Source organism: Protopterus annectens, chromosome 3.part1 (assembly GCF_019279795.1).
Source record: "Protopterus annectens isolate FY-2018-M chromosome 3.part1, PAN1.0, whole genome shotgun sequence".
In the NCBI taxonomy this organism is placed as follows: Eukaryota; Metazoa; Chordata; order Ceratodontiformes; family Protopteridae; genus Protopterus; species Protopterus annectens.
Genome location: NC_056732.1, coordinates 665,360,770 through 665,382,599, shown reverse-complemented (window position 1 = coordinate 665,382,599; position 21,830 = coordinate 665,360,770). Strand labels below are relative to the sequence as shown.

The following is a 21,830-nucleotide window of genomic DNA, read 5'->3' as shown; positions in this document are numbered from 1 at the left end:
CCCTCTCTAGTAATCTTAAATGTGTGGGTCCCCCTCTGACATCATGTGTAACCTGTTCAATGCCTATAAATTTGAAACTATGCATAGGGAATTCCTGAATGTATTTTGCTAGGGCATTAGTCTCCTTACCTTTCCTAATCGCATAAGTATGTTCATAAATGCGCTCCCTAAGCTTACGCTCGGTTTTCCCCACATAAAATCCCAAACAATTTTGGCATTGAGCCAGGTACACTAACATGGTGGAATTACAGTTCAGTCTAGATTTCAACTTAAATTCCTGGTTTTGAACATGAAATCGGTTAGACTCAAGAATGAACCTGAAATCATTTTTTGAACAGAAATTGTTCTCTGTTAGATCCCCTGGCATGTTTAAGTGCCAAAATTGTAATTACTGTCGGTTCATTCTTGAGTCTAACCGATTTCATGTTCAAAACCAGGAATTTAAGTTGAAATCTAGACTGAACTGTAATTCCACCATGTTAGTGTACCTGGCTCAATGCCAAAATTGTTTGGGATTTTATATGGGGAAAACCGAGCGTAAGCTTAGGGAGCGCATTTATGAACATACTTATGCGATTAGGAAAGGTAAGGAGACTAATGCCCTAGCAAAACACATTCAGGAATTCCCTATGCATAGTTTCAAATTTATATGCATTGAACAGGTTACACATGATGTCAGAGGGGGACCCACACATTTAAGATTACTAGAGAGGGAACTTCACTGGCAAATTAAGCTAGAAGCATACCATAGTCCTGGGCTAAATGAATCTTGTTCCATTTCATGTATTCTTCGTAGTTTGAGTTTGAAGAGGTAGTTTGGCATTATTTTAACATATGCTATAAGATTTGTTAAAATGATTTTGTATAAACATGATTAAGCTTAGGTTACTTTATTAAGCCAACATGTATTTTGATTTTTGGTTTTGATAAGGTACTATTGTGTTGATCATGTGTATGTTTCATTTATATCTATCACATATTTATTACAGGATGGGAGTATTTGAACTTATGTATAGCTATTGCTCAGTTTATTAGTTTTCTATTTTCTTATTTTAACTTAATCTCCTTTTATTCACATTTATAATGAATACTTTACCAGCTTTCTGGGTAGATTTTTAAATGTATTATAGTTTGTTAGAGGAAACTAACGTTTTTAGCTGAACTAACATGGGTAACAAGTTAAAAAGGTTCTTCTACCTTTAATGAATCTTATTAATGTAATTAACTTTATTACTTGTAAATTCTGTGTGTAATAAGTGACGTCATGCTATTTAAAGCAGATGTAGAGTTATTCATTAGTTTCTGAAGAAGTTTGCCTAGGAAGGCACTCGAAAAGCGCTTCAATAAATATTTTATACAAGTTGGGACTTTTGCTTTGGCAGTGTTCACACTGACAGTATCGTGCTGTGGATATTTCGCTGTTTGGTTCACTTTATGGTTCCCCTTTTTTGTTTTACTGGTTTCTTAATAATTTCTTGGTTTGGTGTATATACGTATAGACGTGCCTTCAGAAGTTAAAGAAAGCCACTGAAACCCCCCCCCCCCTTGGATTGAATACTTTTTTTTTTGTTTGGGGATACTCACCTTTTAAAATAGGTGGTCTCCTAACTACTATTAACCCTAAGTGTCATCTTTTGGAACTAGTTCAGTCATCACAGTTAACTTTTGCATCTTATGATTGCCTTCAAAAAACAATTTCACCTTATAAATCAAGGCCAGTGGAAATATTCACTGCTATGACTTGGTTTTGTTCTGTACACTCCTAATCAAGTCTATCCATGTGCATCATCACTCGGTGACACATTCTTTGATTTTACTCTTCCCAGACATCTCCCAGTTGTAGTGCATTTTATTTTCCAAAGCTGCTTTTTGGTATAATTTATTTGCTGGCAAGTATACGTCATTCTTAGCTGTACAGTTCTCCTCTCATGACAGAACATATGGTACTCCTGTATCTTCCATATCCCCAGTCATCATGTATCTGAAAACCCTGGCAATTCTGAAGTATCAAAGTGCTTTTCCTTTCTGTTATTTGTCTTTGACAGCTATTTATCATCAGCACACAATGCTGAAATGGGCAGACAAAGCTGGCTATGAGCTTTGTGGTGCTGAGATGGCACACTCCCAGCACAAATTTGGTTGTTGCCGAACAACCCTGGTGATTTTTGTCTGAGCTTTCTGGCATACATGGGAAAGCTCTTTGCTTATGTATGCAGTCAAACAGTGTTTTGGGTCCTCAGTTAACAGTGATTACCCAGAACTTTGCAGACTATGGCTTGCCCAATGGTCTGTGGTGGTAAGAACTGCATTCTCAAAGCACTTTAATGATCCTTCAATTCTTACATGCCACAGTCTGTATAGTGAACTGAGGAAGTCTGCTGTAAGTTTACTGGTTCAGCGATAAGCTTGCAAAACTTAGGGTGGGGCGTGGGATTTCCTGTTTAGTTCATAAAATGGCAGACTGACTGCATTATGGAAATCTCTTGTCACACTAATTCCAACCTAGTTGGTATCCCCAGGATGTATTCCACCAGTGTATTATGTCAGGTATTCGCTATCAGTGATAGATTTTGTTTGTTTCATATTTTGTGAATTTATTGCATATGTGTAGATTTTTATACCGTTATCTGTTAAGCTAGAGTTACTGAATGTTTCTTTTTAAGGTAAGCAGCACCTTCAGGCATTTCACTTAAGTCCGACTGCCAAGCATGGTGTATGTCTAGCCCACCACTGTGGCTACCGAAGGACCTCTCCACAATCTAGATAGTAATTGCTCATTTACAGGCTTATTTAAAATGTTTTCATGCACATTATGATTTGTTACTCCTGTTTTTATTGACTTTTTATTAAGGTTGTTTTATGTTTTGCTTTAAAAATATTTGGGCACTGATGCATGTGATACCAGGATCAAATATACTTCCCTTCAGACCTTCCAGGGAATCAGAATCTACTGACAAATGTATTTCATTATATATTTGCTCTTTTCAGATTGTTACTTGTAACCTCCTTTTCAGAAATTTCTGATGTGCATGTTTTGTTGTGTTCTTTCATGCATTTAAACTGACAACATGGAAACGTTGGGTGTTGAACTTGTGGTTTAATTGTGTTTCAGTAATATCTTTTGCAGCAGCTCACTGTTGTTTTTATCAAGGTAAATAGTGCATGAATAAAAGAAAATGTGCTTGCCAAAAAGCTTGCAACTGTCGTTAATTATTGTCCTAGTAATATAGAATGGACAAATGCAACATCACGGTGAAAAGTAAAGCATTATAAATGTAAACACAGTTGAAATAAACCCCTGTAAATATTTTGCTTTTCAGCTTGCACAGGCTGGAGCAGGAAAGTTCAACCCTCATGTACATGTGGAATACGAGTGGAATCTCCGTCCAGATGAAATAGATGAAAGTGATGATGATTTAGATGACAAGGTTTGTATATATACTTTTACTAGACTTGGTTCCCCAATTTTCTCACCCCAATTTCATATACAACAGGCACTTTACATAAAAGAAAATGGGATCATGTTTTCAAGAAGCGTGCAGCAAAACTATGCTCGATAAAATGCTAGATGCTGCTATTAAAACCGAAAAGTCTGCCTTTTCTGGTAGACTGAAATGAAATGGCATTTAAAATAGCTGTGTCATCTAAATTCAGGCATCAGATTTTGTGCATTAAAAAGAGTTGTAACTGATTTTACTCTGACAAGGAAATTTAAATAGGTAGCTTAAAAGTGACTTTCCTTAATGAGGTTGTATTTTATATTTTTATGCAGATTTGTTAACTAATTTGAATAAAGTGTGTGTTATGCTGTTAAAACTCTTTAAGTTAGGCTGTCAAGAAATAGTCCGCCTGAGGCAAACTGCCCAAAATGGAACATTTAAGTTAAAATCACTAAAACATGTTTTGTAAGGGGGCATGCCCCCCCCCCCCACCTCATATACAGGGTGCTTTGCACCCAACACCCCCCTTAACTATATATGCTAACTCCACTGTCATACAACATCTTGACATAGAAAAAAAGTATAGCTTTAAAGAGTGAAACAGCTTGCACAACTGTGGTCTTGCAGTAGATTGAAAATAATGATCACTTAAGACGATGGTTCACTTGACTGAATTCTCATTTCATTGAGGGGGAAAAAGCAGAACTTCATTTTACCAAAACCACATAACACTGAACTCTCAAAATGTCAAATCACAAAATACTGAAAAACTCAATCCAACTAAAAAATCCAGTATTTTACACGACAACTGTAAAACCTATAAAACCTAGATCATGTGTCATCTTGGTAGTGGTACTGTTAGGGAAAGGGTTTTTAGTAATATAATATGTAGGGTTAGGAGTAGGGGCAGACTTAGGGTTAGCGTACATGAGTAAGTTGAGTTGGAGGGCTTGAAAACTGTTGTAAAATGCAGCTCTAATATTGAGAACCTTGTTGAAAAATCATATGGCTGGCTCCATCCTTAACCACAAATTTGAATCCAGCTTCCTTTTTTTAAGGAGTTCCTTTGCGTAGATGCAGCCTCTTGCTCATGGCAACACATGTCATGATATAGTCATGCTCATCCCCAGTACCTACCAGTCATCGGTAGTTCCTGTTTTCCCGTGCGCTTCTCTTCTGTGTTCTTTGTGACTTTTGAAACTCTTCTGAATCCTGCATCAAATGGCAAAAGGAAGTTCCTAGTGGGTCTTGCAGGAAAGGATTTGTCTTGGTTTGATGGGGTGGCCAAAATTTCTTTTACTGGGGGGCAACTTTGTTTGGAGGACTGAATGAGGTGCATTTATCAAATAAGTAAGTCTGCATCTTACGCAGCCTTCATGTCTTCAGAGGTAAGAAACTAATCTCTAATAATTGAGGATTTGAGTGCATTCTGTTCAGCTGTGGGAATAGACCAGACACCAGGAACAGTAGTACATTCATAGCTATCAACTGAAATATCCACCCCAAGTTGATAGCTAGGAATGTACTAGCTATCAACTGGGAATATTCACCCCAAGTTGATAGCTAGTACATTTCCTAGCTCTCAACTTGGGGTGGTTATTCCAGGTGCTTCCACTCCCATTCTTAGATAGACCAGTTCATGTCTGGAACTTTAATGCCTAATCTCACAAAATGGCTCCAGGGCAAATTTTAGTAGCTGGGTACACATGGCTGATTTTTTTATCTAGCTACCCCCCCCCCCCCAGGTCCATTAGAAAGTACTAGTTGAGAAGGTGCCCTTGATTATTCAACACTAGGGCCTGTGGCCCAACTGTGAGGTATCAAACTCTTGATTGATTCTTGGTGGGAAATGCATAATCACTGTCATGAACCAGTTGTATTTGGACATTGTCATGAACAGCTGCAACTTAAAACTGTTGTATTTTGCTCCAGAAATGAGTCTGCTCAAGGACCAGACATTTTTATCAGATCTGCTGTAACAAACCTGTACTCTACTGAGTAAGAGTAAGTGGAATTAATCATTCAAGGAAAAACAGAAGTATCTACTGTATCATTTTCCTTGTTCTAAACATCTTGTTAGTTTTTCTCCCACCAGTGATGACAGTAACTTCACTTTGATCATCTTGTACATCAGATTCCAGATAATTGCATACGCAGATTACCTGGATAGTGTTAGTGGGCAGGTTTGATGCTTTCTTTTTTGCACAAAGTTGTCTGGGGTCTGCAGAAGAGATTTTTTATTCACTCTGGTTGCACATTACTTTCAGTACAGAGTGTTGCAGCTTGGTTTGTCCTACACTGTTTACAAGGGTACTGTCTGTGGTGGGAAAGACATTATGGGAGGAGGTCCCTGAAGTGTTCCTTTTAAGTACTGTTTCCTTGTGGCCCTCTTGTGGGATTCCTTGGTAGCATCCATGGCTTTAAAAGTTCTGTGGTTGCAGACCTTGGGGAGGTCCATTGAATGGAAGAAGTACTTGCTGTTCTAGACTCAGTGTTTTTTTTTTCCAGTGCAGAGTTGAACATTATACAGTGCCAATCCTTTATGGAGAGTAATGTCTTTTACATCCTCACTGAGGACACCAGGGAGGATCAAGGATGTGATCCTTGTGTGCTTCTTGGACTAATTTCAACTGTGGTCTTCATGCTGCTATTTGCACACCTGTGGATACTGGTGTTGCAGTGAAGTGGGAGGTATCATAGGTTAAAAGGCCATCAATTCCCTTTTGGACCTCTTTTCATGCCATACTGTTTTCACCAATACCAAAAGTGGTGGACAGTTCTCTTCTATCTTGGCATGAGCCTTCACATCCTGCAGCAGAACTGATTGCAGGTCTTTAGACTGGAAGCATATATAGCTGATTGATCAGGACCTCATGTGTGCCTCCTTCATTGTTCAAGGAATATAGACCTCCCAAGAATAGGGACTTTGCATACACCAGCTGTAGAATTTCTCACTGTAAAAGTTCTTGAAAGGGAGTTGAGACTTTCTGTTTTGGTTAGAAATACAGACCAAGTGATGGTATGTGAACACAATGACATTTACATGTATCATTGTGCAGTGAAGTATTTCAGGCCTGATAATGGGCAACAATCTAGGGCATCAGTCAAATAGCCTTTCATGTGGTGGAGAAAATGAATGTGCCAGTGGACCCACTGAGTCACAGTTTCAGCCCTGTCGTTCATGTCTGGTTAGGGTCATTCAAGAGTGGGCATCCTGGAGGTCACTTATTCAGTACATAAGAGAATTCAATTCTCCTCCTGTGTTGTTGATTTCAATAGGCAGGATAGACTGATGATGAGAAAATGCTCTGTTCCTTGGCAGGGAAAATTCAGATGCACCATTTCAACATTCCTTCACAAGCTGCATTTCAGGACAAAATAGTACATGTACAGGTACAAGGAAATCATGCAAAGGCTAAAGTGAAAAAGACAGGAAGCTGGGATTGAACCACATACCTTGGAGTTGTGAGGCATATTTCCTACCACGTTACCCATGCTTTATAGTGTTCGGAGACAAAATACCAACCTTGTTGCCCTATGGCAGCCCAGAAGTATATAGTTTCAGACCTGAGGTCTGTGACTGTAAAGGAAACCGTTGTGGTTTGTCAAGGAAATCCTTCTCAGCTGAGCTTGACAGCCAGATCCACCTCAAAACCTGGCTTGTCCTTTATATCCTTTGCCATCATGTTGTCTGTCAGTAGGAATTTCAGAGATGTTAGGTCACTAAAAATCTTCCACATGTCAGACTTACTCTGCTGTGTGGAAGAGGTTCTCCATTTGGGCATAGATGTGTTCACTGTTTGCATTTACCTAACTCTTTTAACTTGCTTGTGGGTTCTAACTTATCTAGCTTGCATTTCCAGTATTTTGCAGTCAGGGTGCATGTCTTAGGAAGCTGTGCACATCATGACAAGATTGTTAGGCTACTCTTTAAAGAGGTTGTAAATATTTGTTTGTCTTGTAAGAAGTCATTCTTGAGACTTGAACTTGAATGAAATAGTATGTAACCCCACAAGGAGCTCAAATATTCTTGACCTGGTCCTCATCAACATGGGTGACCATTGCACCACCACAAGTATAGGACCCTTACTGGTTAAATCTGATCACAAATCAGTCACATGTGAAGTAGCTTTAACACTTAGATGAACTCAGGCTAAAAAAATTCACCAAACCTAATTATACCCTCCTAAGGGATGGCATAAATAACTTTCAAGCTCCTGTTCCCACAGGTGGCATTGACAACTATACTAAGGTATACACAAATGCCTGTACAAACACTTATACAAATGTATTGACACAGCTGTACCTGATAGTATCAAAACAAGATCCTCAAGAAAAAAACAAGCCTTCCTGGTGGTCATCTAGCATTAAGAAGTTGTACAACAAGAGGAAGAAGTTGCTCTCAGAATAAAAAAAAGAGGTCCCAGCACTGGAAGAACATCTTCGTCTGCTTGAACAAACAAATAAGACAACTTGTAAAATCCCCTAAGGTCAACTTCAAAAAACTTTAGCAACCATAACTAAGAATAACCATAAGGCATTCTTCAGCTATATCCGTAACCTAAAAGGTAGGATCCAGATGTGTACTGAACTAGCTGTGGATGGCATCACACACATTGATGAAAATAGCTAACCTATTACCTGACAGGTTTGGCAAAGATTTCACTCCATCCACTCCAAATTTTCCACACACCTTTCCGTCTACATCTTCCCCACCTTGCATCTCCAAAGTGCAAGTCATTAATGCTCTCTCTAAGGCCAAAAACACAGCCTCTATGGGACCAGATGGCATCCCAGGTTGCATTTTAAATGGTCTAAAACATGAGTTAGCAACTCCATTAGGTACCCTCTTCAACCACAGTCTGAGTACTGGTTTTGTTCCTGCTGAGTTGAAAACAGCAGTCATCATCTGCCGTCATAAAGGAGGTACAGCAGCAGACCCTGGGAACTACAGACCCATAAGCTTAACCAGCCTTAACTGTAAGGCCATGGAACGAATCATCATGGACCATATAAATAAGGGTATATGTGATCTCCAAACCCTTGGTCCGACACAGTTTGGTTTTGTCAAAGGGAGGCCATGCTTACTAAACCTGGTAGACTTATTTGAAAATGTCACCAGAGCCATAGATAAAGACAAATCTGTGCATACAGCCTACCTTGACTTAGCCAAGGCCTTCAACACAATCCCAAATTCGGGCATCATTGATAATCTCTCCCAGCTGAATACTATTTCATTCAAGTTCAAGTCTCAAGAAAGACTTCTTACAAGGCAACCAAATATTATGTTGTCAGGTAGGTTGCTAACTGGCTCCCCGACAGATCACACTCGGTCAAAGTTGTGGACTTTACCTCAACCAGCAGATCTGTCAGCAGTGGGTTTCCACAGGAGTAGCTGATGGGCTCCCTATTATTTGGAATATACTTTTCAGAAGTTCAGGCCAAAACAGAAGGGCTGTGACTGACTAAGTTTGCTGATGACTACTAATTAGAGGCAATGATTGAATCCCCAAATAATGTCAATATACTTCAAGAGGGACTTGCACAAACCAATGATTCGTGCCACAGCCGTAGTCTAAAACTCAATGCTAAAAAATGCATTATTATCCCCTTCGGTAAAAACAATATCCCTGCAGAGTATCATATAAATAATAATACCTTAAGTAACAAATCAGTAGTGAGAGATTTGGGAACGCAAGTTGACTGCAGCCTAAACTTTGACCACCATGTGTCTACTGTGCTAAGGAAGGCATTCTATGTTACATACCTCATTACCAAGGGCATTGCCTCAGGAGTGAAAGAGGTCATAACTTCCCTGTACTCGACTCTCATCAGGCCAGTAATTGAGTACAATACTCCCTTTGGTGTGTACCTTACCAGGAAACTGCAGCAACTTGAGAGACTTCAAAGATTTCTAACCAAGAAAGCTGAGGGTCTCCAGCACATGTCATACATTTACAGACTGAAGAAACTATGCCTGGCCTACAGAGCAATCTTAGAGTCAAAACTAATGGAAATGCTGCAAATCCGCAAGTCAAATGGGACAAGGGTCACTTGCTCCAGGGACTTTAACCTGGCCTGAGACATAAGTAGCAGCTGCCAGAGAAACAGGTATGTCTCTCAGAGGTTGCCATGCCTCTGGAATAGGCAGATCCCCTTTATGACCCTGTTTAAACGTAGCCTGGATGACTAGATGGGAAACCGTAAATTCTTTCCAGGGATTTCACCTGTGACTCTCCTAGATATGGACAGTGGTTGCTAACTAAGATCTTGCTTTTAGGCATAAACCTTGTATTGTGTTTCTCTAGTATCATACGGGGTACACACAGCTAGGCTTATAAAGACATTCGGGTCAGTAGCCTAGTAACCACCTATAAACCAAGTCATCCTTAGTCTGAGTCACCTGGTTCATTGGATTTGAATCGCATGTGTTGGAAAACTGTTGTTGCTGACCGTCACATCTGCTGCTTGTAGGATTTCTAAGCTGCAGATCCTTATCTGTAAAGAACCCTATTGATTTTTCTTTCTCAAGGACCAAATGTCTCTTAAGGTTATTTTATGTTCTTTCCTGAAGGTGGTTATTATAAACATTGCCCTTAAGCCAGTCCATTGATCTCCCAGCTTTCTCTGTGAAGCACTGGCAGCTTACCTGAACAGGGTAAGTGTCACTCAGAAAACTGAAGCACCTCATTCCATTTTTTCTTGTAAAGAGGAATTTCCAGTGGTTAAACTAGGTGAGAAAGTGAAGGATTTTTCTCCAGTTGCTTTACTGAACGAAGGTCACAGTAATGAATGTGTGCCTGCATTAGCTGATCTAAGAGAGTAAGTTTTTTTTTTTTTTTTTTTTATGTATTTTGGTGGCTGGGGAGGGCAATGTATATCATGATTAAGGAGTCTGGCTTCCTTCATTTCATTTCTTTAACTGGTACAAGGGATCAAAAATGCTCAGTACTACAAAAGAATAAACTAATTAATTTCTCTGGCTGAATTTCAAGAGCTCACTAATACTCTGACTGCACCATTAATTACCATTAATCACCTCACACAATTGCCACTGGATCCACTGGTCCAGGAAGACATTTTTGACTTAATTTATGTATTTATTTTATTGTGGCTTTAACTGGGTAGGTGGACTGGGTCATGGACCATTTTCAGCCATGACCACAGAGATTTGGGACTGACAATTTACATTCATATGGTGATAAAGTAGACGTCATTGTTACATGTGTGTATTGAATTTGGCTTCTTTGTTACATATATCTGAACAGTACTGTAGAAGGACATCTTGAACATTAGATATTGTTACTTATGAGCGATACAGTTGAAAGACGTGTGTTATTGCTAAAAATACATTAAGAATATAGTTAAAGTCTTACAAATAAAATGCAGTTAAATTCCATTTTACAAATGGATGCATATAATATACAGTATTTAAATTTATTGTACAGATTATAATGTGGTTTGTACAGCAATGTAATCAGAGCACTTCAGTGATAGAATAGTTCATGCACAAGTAAGTTTTCAACTCTGCACTCTCCTTACAACTGTTTCTATATTTTCAACTGTTGTCTTGAAAACAGATGAATGTATGTTCTCGTGTTTGAATGCTGAGAACTTTCTAATACCATTTATTTCTTGAGGGAGAGCATTCCATGCTGTGGGGGCAAATTTTAGTAAAGGATTTTTCTCCCATTGCTTTATTGAATGGTCACAAAAATGAATGTCTATCTGCCTTAGCTGGTCTAAGAGATGATTTGGGGCTTTTATGTATTTTTATGGCTAATGGATGACTAACCACAGTTTAATGGTTTAAATGTTAGATAATTTAAGTTGTTGGTTGCTCTTGCAGTAACTGGGAGATGTTCGTCATGTTTCACTGTTGCAGTCATCATATTTGGGTTATCTGCCTGCAGGTAGCTTTCAGCCGGCCTGAATACCAGAGTCTTCGGATTTCTGTGTTGGATGCTGTTGCTTCTTCCATGACGTCAGGGGTATAAAACATGCAGACGACACCATTACATCAGTCTTTCTTGCTGTGCAGTGCCAGAAGCAGAAGCAGTTCACAAGTGTTGGTTGGCCGACTCCTAAAATTTTCGTTTTCGAGTTTCAGACCCGAAGTCTTCAAAAAAGATAAGTACCCCATTGGGGATCCTTTTTTCTTGCTCTAACCGATGTCAGAAAAAATTAACAATTGTCTTGCTTGTGGAAAGCAAATACCTCATAGAGATTTTCATTCTTACTGCATCACCTGTTTAGGCCCAGACCACGACGTCCCTCACTGTCGGTTTTGTGCCTTGGTCAGCGGCTGAATTAGTCGTCATTGGGCTATTTTTGTTTCTTGATCTCTGCACTCCGAAATGGCTTCCTTAAGCCATCCCACTATCGATCTTCCAAAAAAAAAAAATAAGGATAAAGACAGAGACAGACTGCATAGGTCCAAAACTGCCGACGGTGCTTCCGTTAAGCTAGCCACCAGTCCGCCGGTACTCAGCGAGGCGCTTTTGCAGCCCCTGATACCCACTACTACAGATTCGCAGGCCTCTACTGAGACACATTTGGATTCCGGTATGCCGCGAGATACTTCTTCGACTATGGAACATGCGGATGTCTCTACCTTTGATGGGTCTGGAGCCGCTGTGCAGGCACCAGCTTCTGAGGGTGTATTCAGGCCTACAGACTTTCATATTAAATCGACAGCATCATTTCCAATTAGAAGTACTGAATTCCTTAGGCCTAAAACTCACACTACGCCTAGAAAACCGATGACTCAGGCCCATATGCCTTAAAACCAAATGCTTAGAATGGCTGAAGACCTTATTACCTTAATTAGCAGAAGACAGCCTTCCCCCTCTAAGAGGCCTAGAACCAATTTTCTTTCTGATTCTTCTGATCAGGAATCTGATATCTCTGCTCCTGATTACTAGGATTTGCCCTTATCTACTTATAAGGATTCTGATGCAGAGGATTCCATTCCCTCTGCTTCTCCTCCAGAAGATTTTTCTTTTGGTGAAACTCTGCATACCCTTAGGGAGCATTTCCACTGGGAAAGCCAGGACTATTCTGAGTCCAAAAAGAGACTTCGGGAATTCTTACTCCTGCCTCAACACAGGCCTCTAGCTATCCCTCCTGTTCTGGCTATTGTAGATGATGTTTTCATGGAATCTAGCCTTACCCCAGACACTTTACCTCCAGCTCTCAGAAAACCTGACAGGTACTATAGAGTACCTGACTCTCACAAGTTCCTCTTTAAGACTCCTACTGCGGGTCCAGAGACTATATCCCCAAGGACCAAAAGGCATTAAGGCTAATGCAGCCAAAAACCCTACCCCTTCTGATAAAGATTCTAGAGCCTTAGACAGATGGGGTAAGAAGGTTTACACTTCTGCTACTTTGGCCATTAGGGCTCTAAATTGACAGTTTCATATGTTAAAGTATCAGCAGCATATTATGGGACTACTTAAACAGAAAATGATGTTGTTTCCTGACTGTGCCGAAAAAACTTGCAAGATTTAATGCATTCTGCAGAACAAGTTGGTAAACATACTTTGCAATGTGGTTTTGATGCTTTAGAAGCTTCTTGCAGGGCTGCTGTCACTGGATCTGTACTTAGAAGGCATGCTTGGCTTAAGGAACAAAACCTACCAGATCATGTTAAAGCTGAATTACTGGATGCACCCTTAAACCAAGACTGCCTTTTTGGCAACAAATCAGAGGAAGTCCTCAAAAAGATGGAGGAAAAAGCTAAATCTATGCAAACTGTTAAAGATTTTCTACAAGTACAGCCTCCCATATTCAGTAGGCATTGGCCTTCAAAGAACCGGTCCTTTCCAGTCCCTTCCAGGCCTTCTCAGTCCAAACCCAGGAACAGAAGACCTCCAAGACTTCAGTCTCAGGCTATGCACAGATCTAAGCAGTGGGGGGCTCCCACTTCCAAAGCAGGGAGTAGTAAGCCACCCCCCTATGGAAAAATGGCACAATGACTTAACCCTTCCAAGCCCTGCTCAACTACTTGCTTGCTTAGGAGGAAAGCTTGCCCTGCATGCAAAAAACTGGGAACTCATTACCCAGGACAAATGGGTTTTGAACATAGTTTCCCAAGGATACAGACTCCACTTCCACACACTACCAACCCCAAATGGTTGGCCAGACCTCCCCCCAAATCAGTGGGTGGATGCCCAACAACAGGTTCTCTCCCTTCTCAGTATCAGGGCTATTCAGCCTGTCCCAGCAGAACTAAGGGGACAAGGTTTTTTATTCAAGACTGTTTCTGGTACCCAGAAAAAAAAAACTCCTGGCTTCCTATCCTGGACCTCTCAATTCTCAACACCTTTCTGGTGGTTCCAAAATTCAAAATGCTAACTCTTCAACAGCTTCTTCCTATACTAGCCAAGGATGCCTGTCTGGCAACGCTAGACTTAAAGGAAGCCTAACTGCACATCCCAATAAGAGAATCCTGCAGACAGTACCTATGCTTCAGGGCGGGATCCGTGCACTTTCAGTTCTCTGCACTTCCCTTTGTCTTACCTACTGCACCCAGGGTGTTCACAAAGTGTCTAGCTCCAGCCATTGCATTTTGCAAGCAGAGAAATATTCAAATTTACCCATACCTGGACGATTGTCTGATTCAGGCAGAAAGCCAGGACTTGCTATTACAGTACCTGGCATTTGTAAAGAAACTTCTATCCTCACTGGGGTACACCATCAGCGAAAAGAAATCTCACCTAGTACCCTTCCAACAGATTGTATTCCTGGGAGCAATCTTGAACACAACTTCCCAAATGGCATTCCTCACTCCGGAGAAACAAGTTTATTTGACAACTTACTTCAAACTATTGGCCACAAAAACCCAGCTATCTGCAAGGAAAATACTGCAAGCCCTGGGGTTCATGGCCTCTTACATTCTGCTAATTCCATATGCAAGACTGCATATGAGGAAACTCCAATGGTATCTAAAACGTTTATGGTGTCAACATTCTCAGGACCTGGAAACAATGATTCCTTTCATTCCTTGTCTAAGGACAGAGTTCCTTTGGTGGGCAGAGGCCTGCTACCACAACAAGGGACTCCCTTTCTCTCTACCCCCAAATCCTAACAACAGACACATCAGACTATGCATGGGGGGGGCTCACATGGCAGGGCAGTGCATTCAGGGCAAATGGAACCCAAGACAGATGTACCTGCATATCAACCAAAAAGAAATGTTAGCTGTACAGAGTACTCTGACAGCTTTCAAAGACCTTATTCTCCCAGGACAACTGTTGGTAAAGACAGACAACACCACAGTTATGTGGTACATAAACAAGCAGGGGGGAACCCACTCCTACCCTCTCTGCAGAATAGCCATGGCTCTGTGGAGCACAGCCTTGAGCTACCAAGTGCACCTACAAGCTCGATTCCTGCCAGGAAAACTAAATTCACTGGCAGATGACTTGAGCAGAAATCTCATGGACCCACACGAATGGAAACTAGAACCCAAAATATTCAACCTCTTGAGGAACAAGTGGGGGACCCCAGAGGTAGACCTGTTTGCCTCCCCTCAGAACTACCAATTGAACAAATTCTGCACTAGAACTCCCCACAGTCAAGCTTGGAAAGTGGATGCCCTTTTCTTTACCTGGGAAAGCCTCTTGGTTTATGCCTTTCCCCCTCTGCTTCTTCTCTCGAAGGTTCTACTAAAGATCAAACAGGGCAAGCCAAGAACAATACTGATTGCACCAGACTGGCCATGCTAGCACTGGTACCCCCTCTTGCGCAGTCTGATACTGCTACAACCATGGCATCTGCCTCAGGCCCCTTCCCTGCTGTCCCAGCAGGCGGGCCAGATTCTGAACCCTGAGCTTCATACCTTGAACCTTGCAGCCTGGCTAATTCCATGAGCTCTCCTGTAGCATCTCTCAGTAAGCAGGTGCGGGATGTCATTCTGGAGACAAGGAGGCCTAGTACCACAAAATCCTATGCTGAAAAGTGGAAAAGATACTGCTCCTGGAGTCAGGCTCAGGGGATGGCCACAACGGTGCCTAGCTTATCTCATATTCTAGAGAACTTAACAGAAATGATCCTCAAGGGCATATCCTTCTTGTTAATGATTCATGCATCTGCCATTTCAATGCATTATAATACTGAGCCACCCCTCTTCTCTCACCCCTTGCTAAAACAATTCCTTAGAGAGGCCAAGAAACTTGAGCTGTGAAGGACATCATCTGCAAATGGATTGCAGTTGGGAGTGGAAAGATTTAGATTTATTGCTAATTTGTTAATAAAAATAGAAAATAGCAATTGCCCTTGCACAGAGACTTGTGGGACTGAGGCCTGCATTCTGACAGTATGTGAGAAACTGTTTAGTTTTTTTGGTAAATATAAAAGTTCTTTTATGTGGAGAACTTTGTTACTGCTGTTTCTGCAAATCCAAATTGTGCCAGGCTGTCAAGAAGGACGTTATGACTTATATATTTAACATCTGTGGATAGTGTACGAGCCAGGAGCCTTTCTTCATAACTTCATAGATCATCAGTCATCGTGTTGTACCATGGTCTGAAGCCATGCTGGTTTCTATCAAAATCTTACTTTTTGATGCTCTCTGTGAGTAGATTTCTTTAGAGTAGCTTTTCAGATATCTTAAAAGTGGGCAGAGAATTAGGTGCAGTTACCTTAGGGGAGGGTGTTATGGAGGCATTATTTCCAGATATAGGGTAATGTTTCTGAAGTTAGTGTTGAGTTATCTCAGATGAGGAGTTTGGCTTAGCATGGTGTGGCTGTCTTTCAAAACTTACTGTGTAAGTTATGGGGGCCTTAGATTTTAGCAATGTGAAGCTTTTTTAAGGATTTCTTTATCTTTGCTGATATGAAACTTCTAAAGTTGAAAAAAGTAGTTAGTGGGGTATTGCTTGACTAGCAGGGGATGTGTAAGTGTGTTTTGCTGGAACTGTACATGTGGTAGAACTGGCATTTAGATCAAAATATCCCTCTCACTAAGTTAAGTAAGGAGAAAGTCATAGTCAGTTGATGATCAGGTGCCAAGATTTGCCCATATTACTTACACATTCAGGTCATTAGACCACAATTACCAGTATGACTCAGTCATAGTCTACGTGGATTTAAATGACCTGAGACATACATCCCTAGACTATATGAAGAGGGACATCATGGAGCTCTCAGAGTATGTGTCCCAAGTTGGTATGTGCCTAGCATTGAACAACATTCTACCTTATGCAAGGATGATGCCACACTATGAACAGAAGATGACTTACTTTAATAATTGTCTTAGTTTTTGGTGTCATCCTAAGGGGGTGCAGTGTTTGCCAGCATGGAAGGAAATAGTCAGCAGACCACTCTGCTTTGCTAGGGATGGTCTAGACTTCTGTCCTCTAGGCTTTTGAATAGTAACTAAAGCATTGTCCTCCCCGGTATTGCCTTTTTTAGGCAATACTTCCGACCTAGCAAATCAAAGCAAATAAAATCTAAAGGTGTTACTGCTCAATGCAAGGGGTCCAAACAAGAAACTTCAATCTGTGCAAGCTCTCCCAACCTTAAAGAATGCTTACATCTTTGCTCTTACTGAGACATTGTTTAAAGCTGCGGAAAGCACCCCAGCAGTTCAAGGCTATAATGCCTTCCATGCATTTAGACCAGCTACAGTTCAAACAGGGACTAAAGGTGGAGTAAGCTCAGTTTACATCAAAAATAAATATACCTCAAGGCTGGACAAAGCTTCTCCACGTTTAAATTACCATAGGCAAAGTCCCATGCCACTTCTTTGCAAGATATAGGTCCCCCTCTATAATCCAGGAAACCCATAACGCGTATTTAAGCTTACAGGAAACACTCACAATCCAACCCAATGTCATATTTATGGGTGACTTTAATTACCCCACTGTTAACTGAGAATCATATACTGCACCAGTTTGTAAACACAAACTTCCTAGACTAGATTGTCAATATGCTGACCAGAGGAGCAAATGTACTGGATTTGGTCCTCAATAATATGAGAGAGAGCTGCACACCCCTAATGTAATGTCCTGTCTGGTGAGGTCAGACCACAAAATGTTCTTCTGTGGAGTAAAAATAAAACCCACAATCCAAGCTAACATTGTTCAGGAAATATTCTAAGACTGACTTCCTACTATTAAGTGATAACCTGGCAAACTTTCAAGCCCCTGTAAACCCTGAGAACACTGTTGCATGTGCGAACTGTTAATCAAAACCTTATCCATAAGCATGTTAAAAGCTGCATAGTGGCAGCTGTGTCCACCAGGAATAAGTACAGAACTAACACATCAAAGCAAGCCACCCTGGCGGGATCACAACATCAAAAGGCTATATAACAGAAGGATTAAAAATCATGGTAAAAATACGGAGATGTAGCACCCACCATGATAAATGATCTCAATAAACTAAATAAGCAACTCAAAGGAGAAATAAAGTCTACCAAAGCTAGAGTTTAGGTAAATTTGTCCTCCTGGGCCAAGGACAACCACAAGGCATTCTTTAGCTACTTCTGCAACCTCAAAGGCAGTTCACAGTTGTGTGTAGAGCTTATTGTTAGAGCCACCTATACTGATTCAGAAAATATAACAAACCAACTGGCAGACAAATTCAGCTCCGACTTTATACCTCTTCCACCCCCATGCCTCCTCTCTGGAAATACCATCATGTATAGCTCCCTCTGCTGTCACTAGGGAACAGGTTCTCAAAGTTCTTACTAAGGCAAAGAACACTGCATCAGTGCCACCCAACAATATCTCAGGCCCTCTGTAATCACTGTTTAACCACAGCTTCCAAAAACACGTTTCATGCCTCAGAAATGGAGAATGGCAGCTGTCATGCCTCTGCACAAAGGTGTTCCATCTGCAGTCTGAAAACTACAGAATAGTATCATATGCAAAGCCATGGAAATAATTATTGTAGAAATGATCAGTAATGACATAGGAAACCTCCAGACAGTGGATGCAACCCAATTTGGTTTCATCAAGGTAAGGTCATGCCTACTCAACCTGATGGACTTCTTTGAGAAAGACACCAAAGCAAAAGGCGAGAGCAAAATGGTAAACACTGTCTGCCTTGACCTGGCCAAGGCATTTGACCCAGTACCCTATATGAGCATTGTTGACCAACTCATTAGGTTAGATATAAACCCTTATGTCACCAGATAATAGCCAGCTGACTCACAGACAGGGCCCAGGAAGTTAGAGTTGGAGTGTCCACCTCTACAAAGAGACCAATCAGTTGTAGAGTCCCTGAAGGATCAGTATTGGGACCACTCCTTTTTAAAATGTACTTCTCTGAAGTCAAGGCCAGTGTGAAGGGCTTCTGACTGATGAATTTGCAGATGTTTGCAAATTAGGAGCAGTCATAGAATCCCCCACAGGCAAAAATATTCTCCAAGAAGGGCTGACACAAATACCTGATGTCGGAGCCATGGACTAAAACTAAATTATTTTATTTATTGGCATATGATTACCGGGAAAGTCCACTGGGACAGAAAAAAGTGCATTTTTGGTGAAGGCCCAGGGAGAAAAGCTCCAAGTTGTACACAAGCATAAATGCCAAGTAATGCATGATAGTATCCTTTGGGAAGTCAGCCACCCCTAGTAACTATCATATTGAAAATACTCTCTTAAGAGTCGACCCAGTAGTCAAGAGACTCGGGTACATAAATAGACTGTAATCCACCCTTTGACCATCATATGTCTATGGTAGTAAGGAAATCATTCTATGTTGTGGAACTTATAAATAAAAGTATGGTGTCTAGGTCCAAGGAGGTTATTGTTCCATTATTTTCAGCATTCATCAGACCTATCATTGAGTACAGTGGCCATTTTGGTGTGTACCTAACCATGTTCATCCTGCAGTTGGAATGTCCACACAAATTCCACACTAAAAGAATTCCAGGCATAAATACAATGCCCTCTACAGACTGCCTCAAAGTCCTAGCCCTGTATTCTGTTTCCTACAGTCTGTTGAGAGCAGGTCTACACTTGGCATGCATTGTCAGACTGCACTCAGATGTACCTCCTGCATATCTGCAAAACAAACACCACCAGAATTACCTGCTCTATAGTCTTAAACCTTGCCTGTAATATAAATAGGACCTGCTGGAAAGACATGTCTATATCACAGAGACTACCTCTTCTCTGCAACAGGCTCCCCATCCATGTGAAGCAAAGTTCCTCCCCAACCCAATTCAACTGCATCTTGAACAACTGGATGAGGAATAGTTAATTTATCCGTGGTTTGACACCTATGTCTCTAATGGACAAAGACAGCCTCTAAATGATTCATCTCTCAGGCCTCTGTTTGTAAATGTTTCATCTGCGAAGCCTGTGCTTACACTTGCCAAGGTACCAGAACTTGCCAGAGATTTGGGATGCATAGCGAGGCTTAAAAAGGCCCCCCCGTGGTCGTTAATCTAGTTCATAATCTATGAACCTGTGTGTTTGTTTAGTGTGGGTGTTGAAGTTGTTTTATTGTCATGGTTATTTGTTATGATCTGTAGAGATTACAAAGACCGTTTCTAGTTCATGTAAGAGGATTCTTTGTTTGGAATGAGTATAAGTGAATGTCTTCCTGTATCACTGTTACAGTATTCCTTACTAAAGGGGTATCCGGCCAAGAATAGCTGAACATCTGTCCAACAGACTAAAGCTGCAGGTGCAGTACATCAGATGTAAGTCCTACATCTAAAGTAAGGTACATAAATGACATACAAGTGCCAAATCCTTAGGACATTTTTGCTGCCAGTCCAAACGCCACTTTTATAATTTGGTCTGTAGTCATATGCCACTATATAGCTACCGAGCCTTCACCCCAGTGGGGTGTTTTCCTCCTATTTTTCTTTAGGTCATATTACCTTTTTCATGTCAACCATGAAGGGAAAATGTGAATGTGGTTGTAGATTCCCTATAAGGACAGACATGAGAAGTGCCTTGTTTGTCTTGGAGCTACCCATGACCATGCTCACTGTGAGATTTGTCAGACTTTTGTTCCAAAAACTTTACACAGCTGTCAGTATTCCCTCAACACAACATTCAGCAGAAATTAAAAAAGAAAATTACAGGTTCAACTGCTGTATGGCCTCTTCCGGACATCTCCAGTAGGTTGGATTAAGAACCTGAGGACTGTCCGGTTCTGCCAAAAGCCCTCTCTGTCATGACCAAGTCAGAGACCACCATGGGGCTAACTACCTGCACATTTGCTGAAGCTGTGCCTACGTTTGCATTAGATGAGGAAAGAGCACTTGGACTGATTATTTTTGAGGTGCCTGCGGGGATTCCCAGATTCTAGTTAGAGAAGAAGTCTCTGGTTCCCTTATTGAAGTCAGGCAAGCATCGAAACTCGCTAGGTTTGTTAGGGCTGATGCTCCTTTGAAGAAGAAATAGAAAACCAGACATGTGTCTCCTGTATTAAGGCTCCACACAAAGAGTGGCATGATTTTATTCAAGTTCTTTTTAAAGCCCTTATGGTTTTGAAACCCCTTCAGGAATTGCCTGTTCCTTCCTAGTTTCCCTGGTCCTTTACTCCTTCTAAAACACCTAGAGATTCTGATTCCATTGAGGAGGAGGTTGACTTAGATTCTGGAGAGTGCTTTGCTTACTTCTCTCAAATTCACTCCCCTTTGGCTCTGGGGTGTGTTGTAGAAAATTTTTTCCCATGAGTTCCTCTTTGAAAAACTGTTTTTTTTTTTAGAGCACTGTTGTCTGCATGATGGAGCATTTTAAATGGGATTGTTACCAGATTTCTGGTATTTGTTCTCTGTGTGTGGATGAACAAATGCATTACTCTCTCTGACATACAGTTATTTCAGGATCTATCCAAGATTCACAAGAACATAAGCCATCCTCTGTTTAGACCTATATTTGCTGGGGCGGTGGCTTACTGAACCTATGTCCATTTATTTAGAGAAAAGGTTGAGACCGATGTTGGGCACATATTTTTGTGTTAAAAGATACACAGCAATTTCTTTTTGATTTGTATGAGTTTTCCAAGAATGATGTGTTTCTGTCTAGTTTCCTTTTGGTAACACTTGATGTTGTATCACTGTTTACAGTGATACCTAATCAGCAAGGTATTTTATTGGTCAAGGATTTTATTGAAATGAGAAGTGATTTGGATGCTAGGCAGATTAATTGTATTGTATTTCTCCTTGAGATGGTTTTGGAGAGTAACATTTTTACATTTGACAAAAGACATTACCACCAGAAACATGTCATAGCTATGGGCACACCTTGTGCCAATAGCTACACCAGTGCAGTTATGGCCGTATGGAAATGCAGGTTTCTAGTAAGTTCAAGATGGTGGGGTCATCAAATAAAATTTTACCAATGGTTTGTGGATGACCGTTTTATGGTGTGGACTGACTCCATAGTGGAATTAGATGAATACATTTGCTATCTT

At 40.8% G+C, this 21,830-nt stretch overlaps 1 protein-coding gene across 4 annotated transcripts in view; it reads left to right on the top strand.

The window, feature by feature from the left end:
• ASAP1 (ArfGAP with SH3 domain, ankyrin repeat and PH domain 1) overlaps positions 1–21,830 on the top strand; it is a 2,547,392-nt gene that overhangs the window by 2,126,434 nt on the left and 399,128 nt on the right. For all 4 annotated transcript variants that reach the window (XM_044067036.1, XM_044067034.1, XM_044067035.1 and 1 more), the window contains one exon: positions 3,321–3,428. In XM_044067036.1, the coding sequence (XP_043922971.1) occupies positions 3,321–3,428 (108 nt within the window). The remainder of the gene's footprint in view (positions 1–3,320; positions 3,429–21,830) is intronic.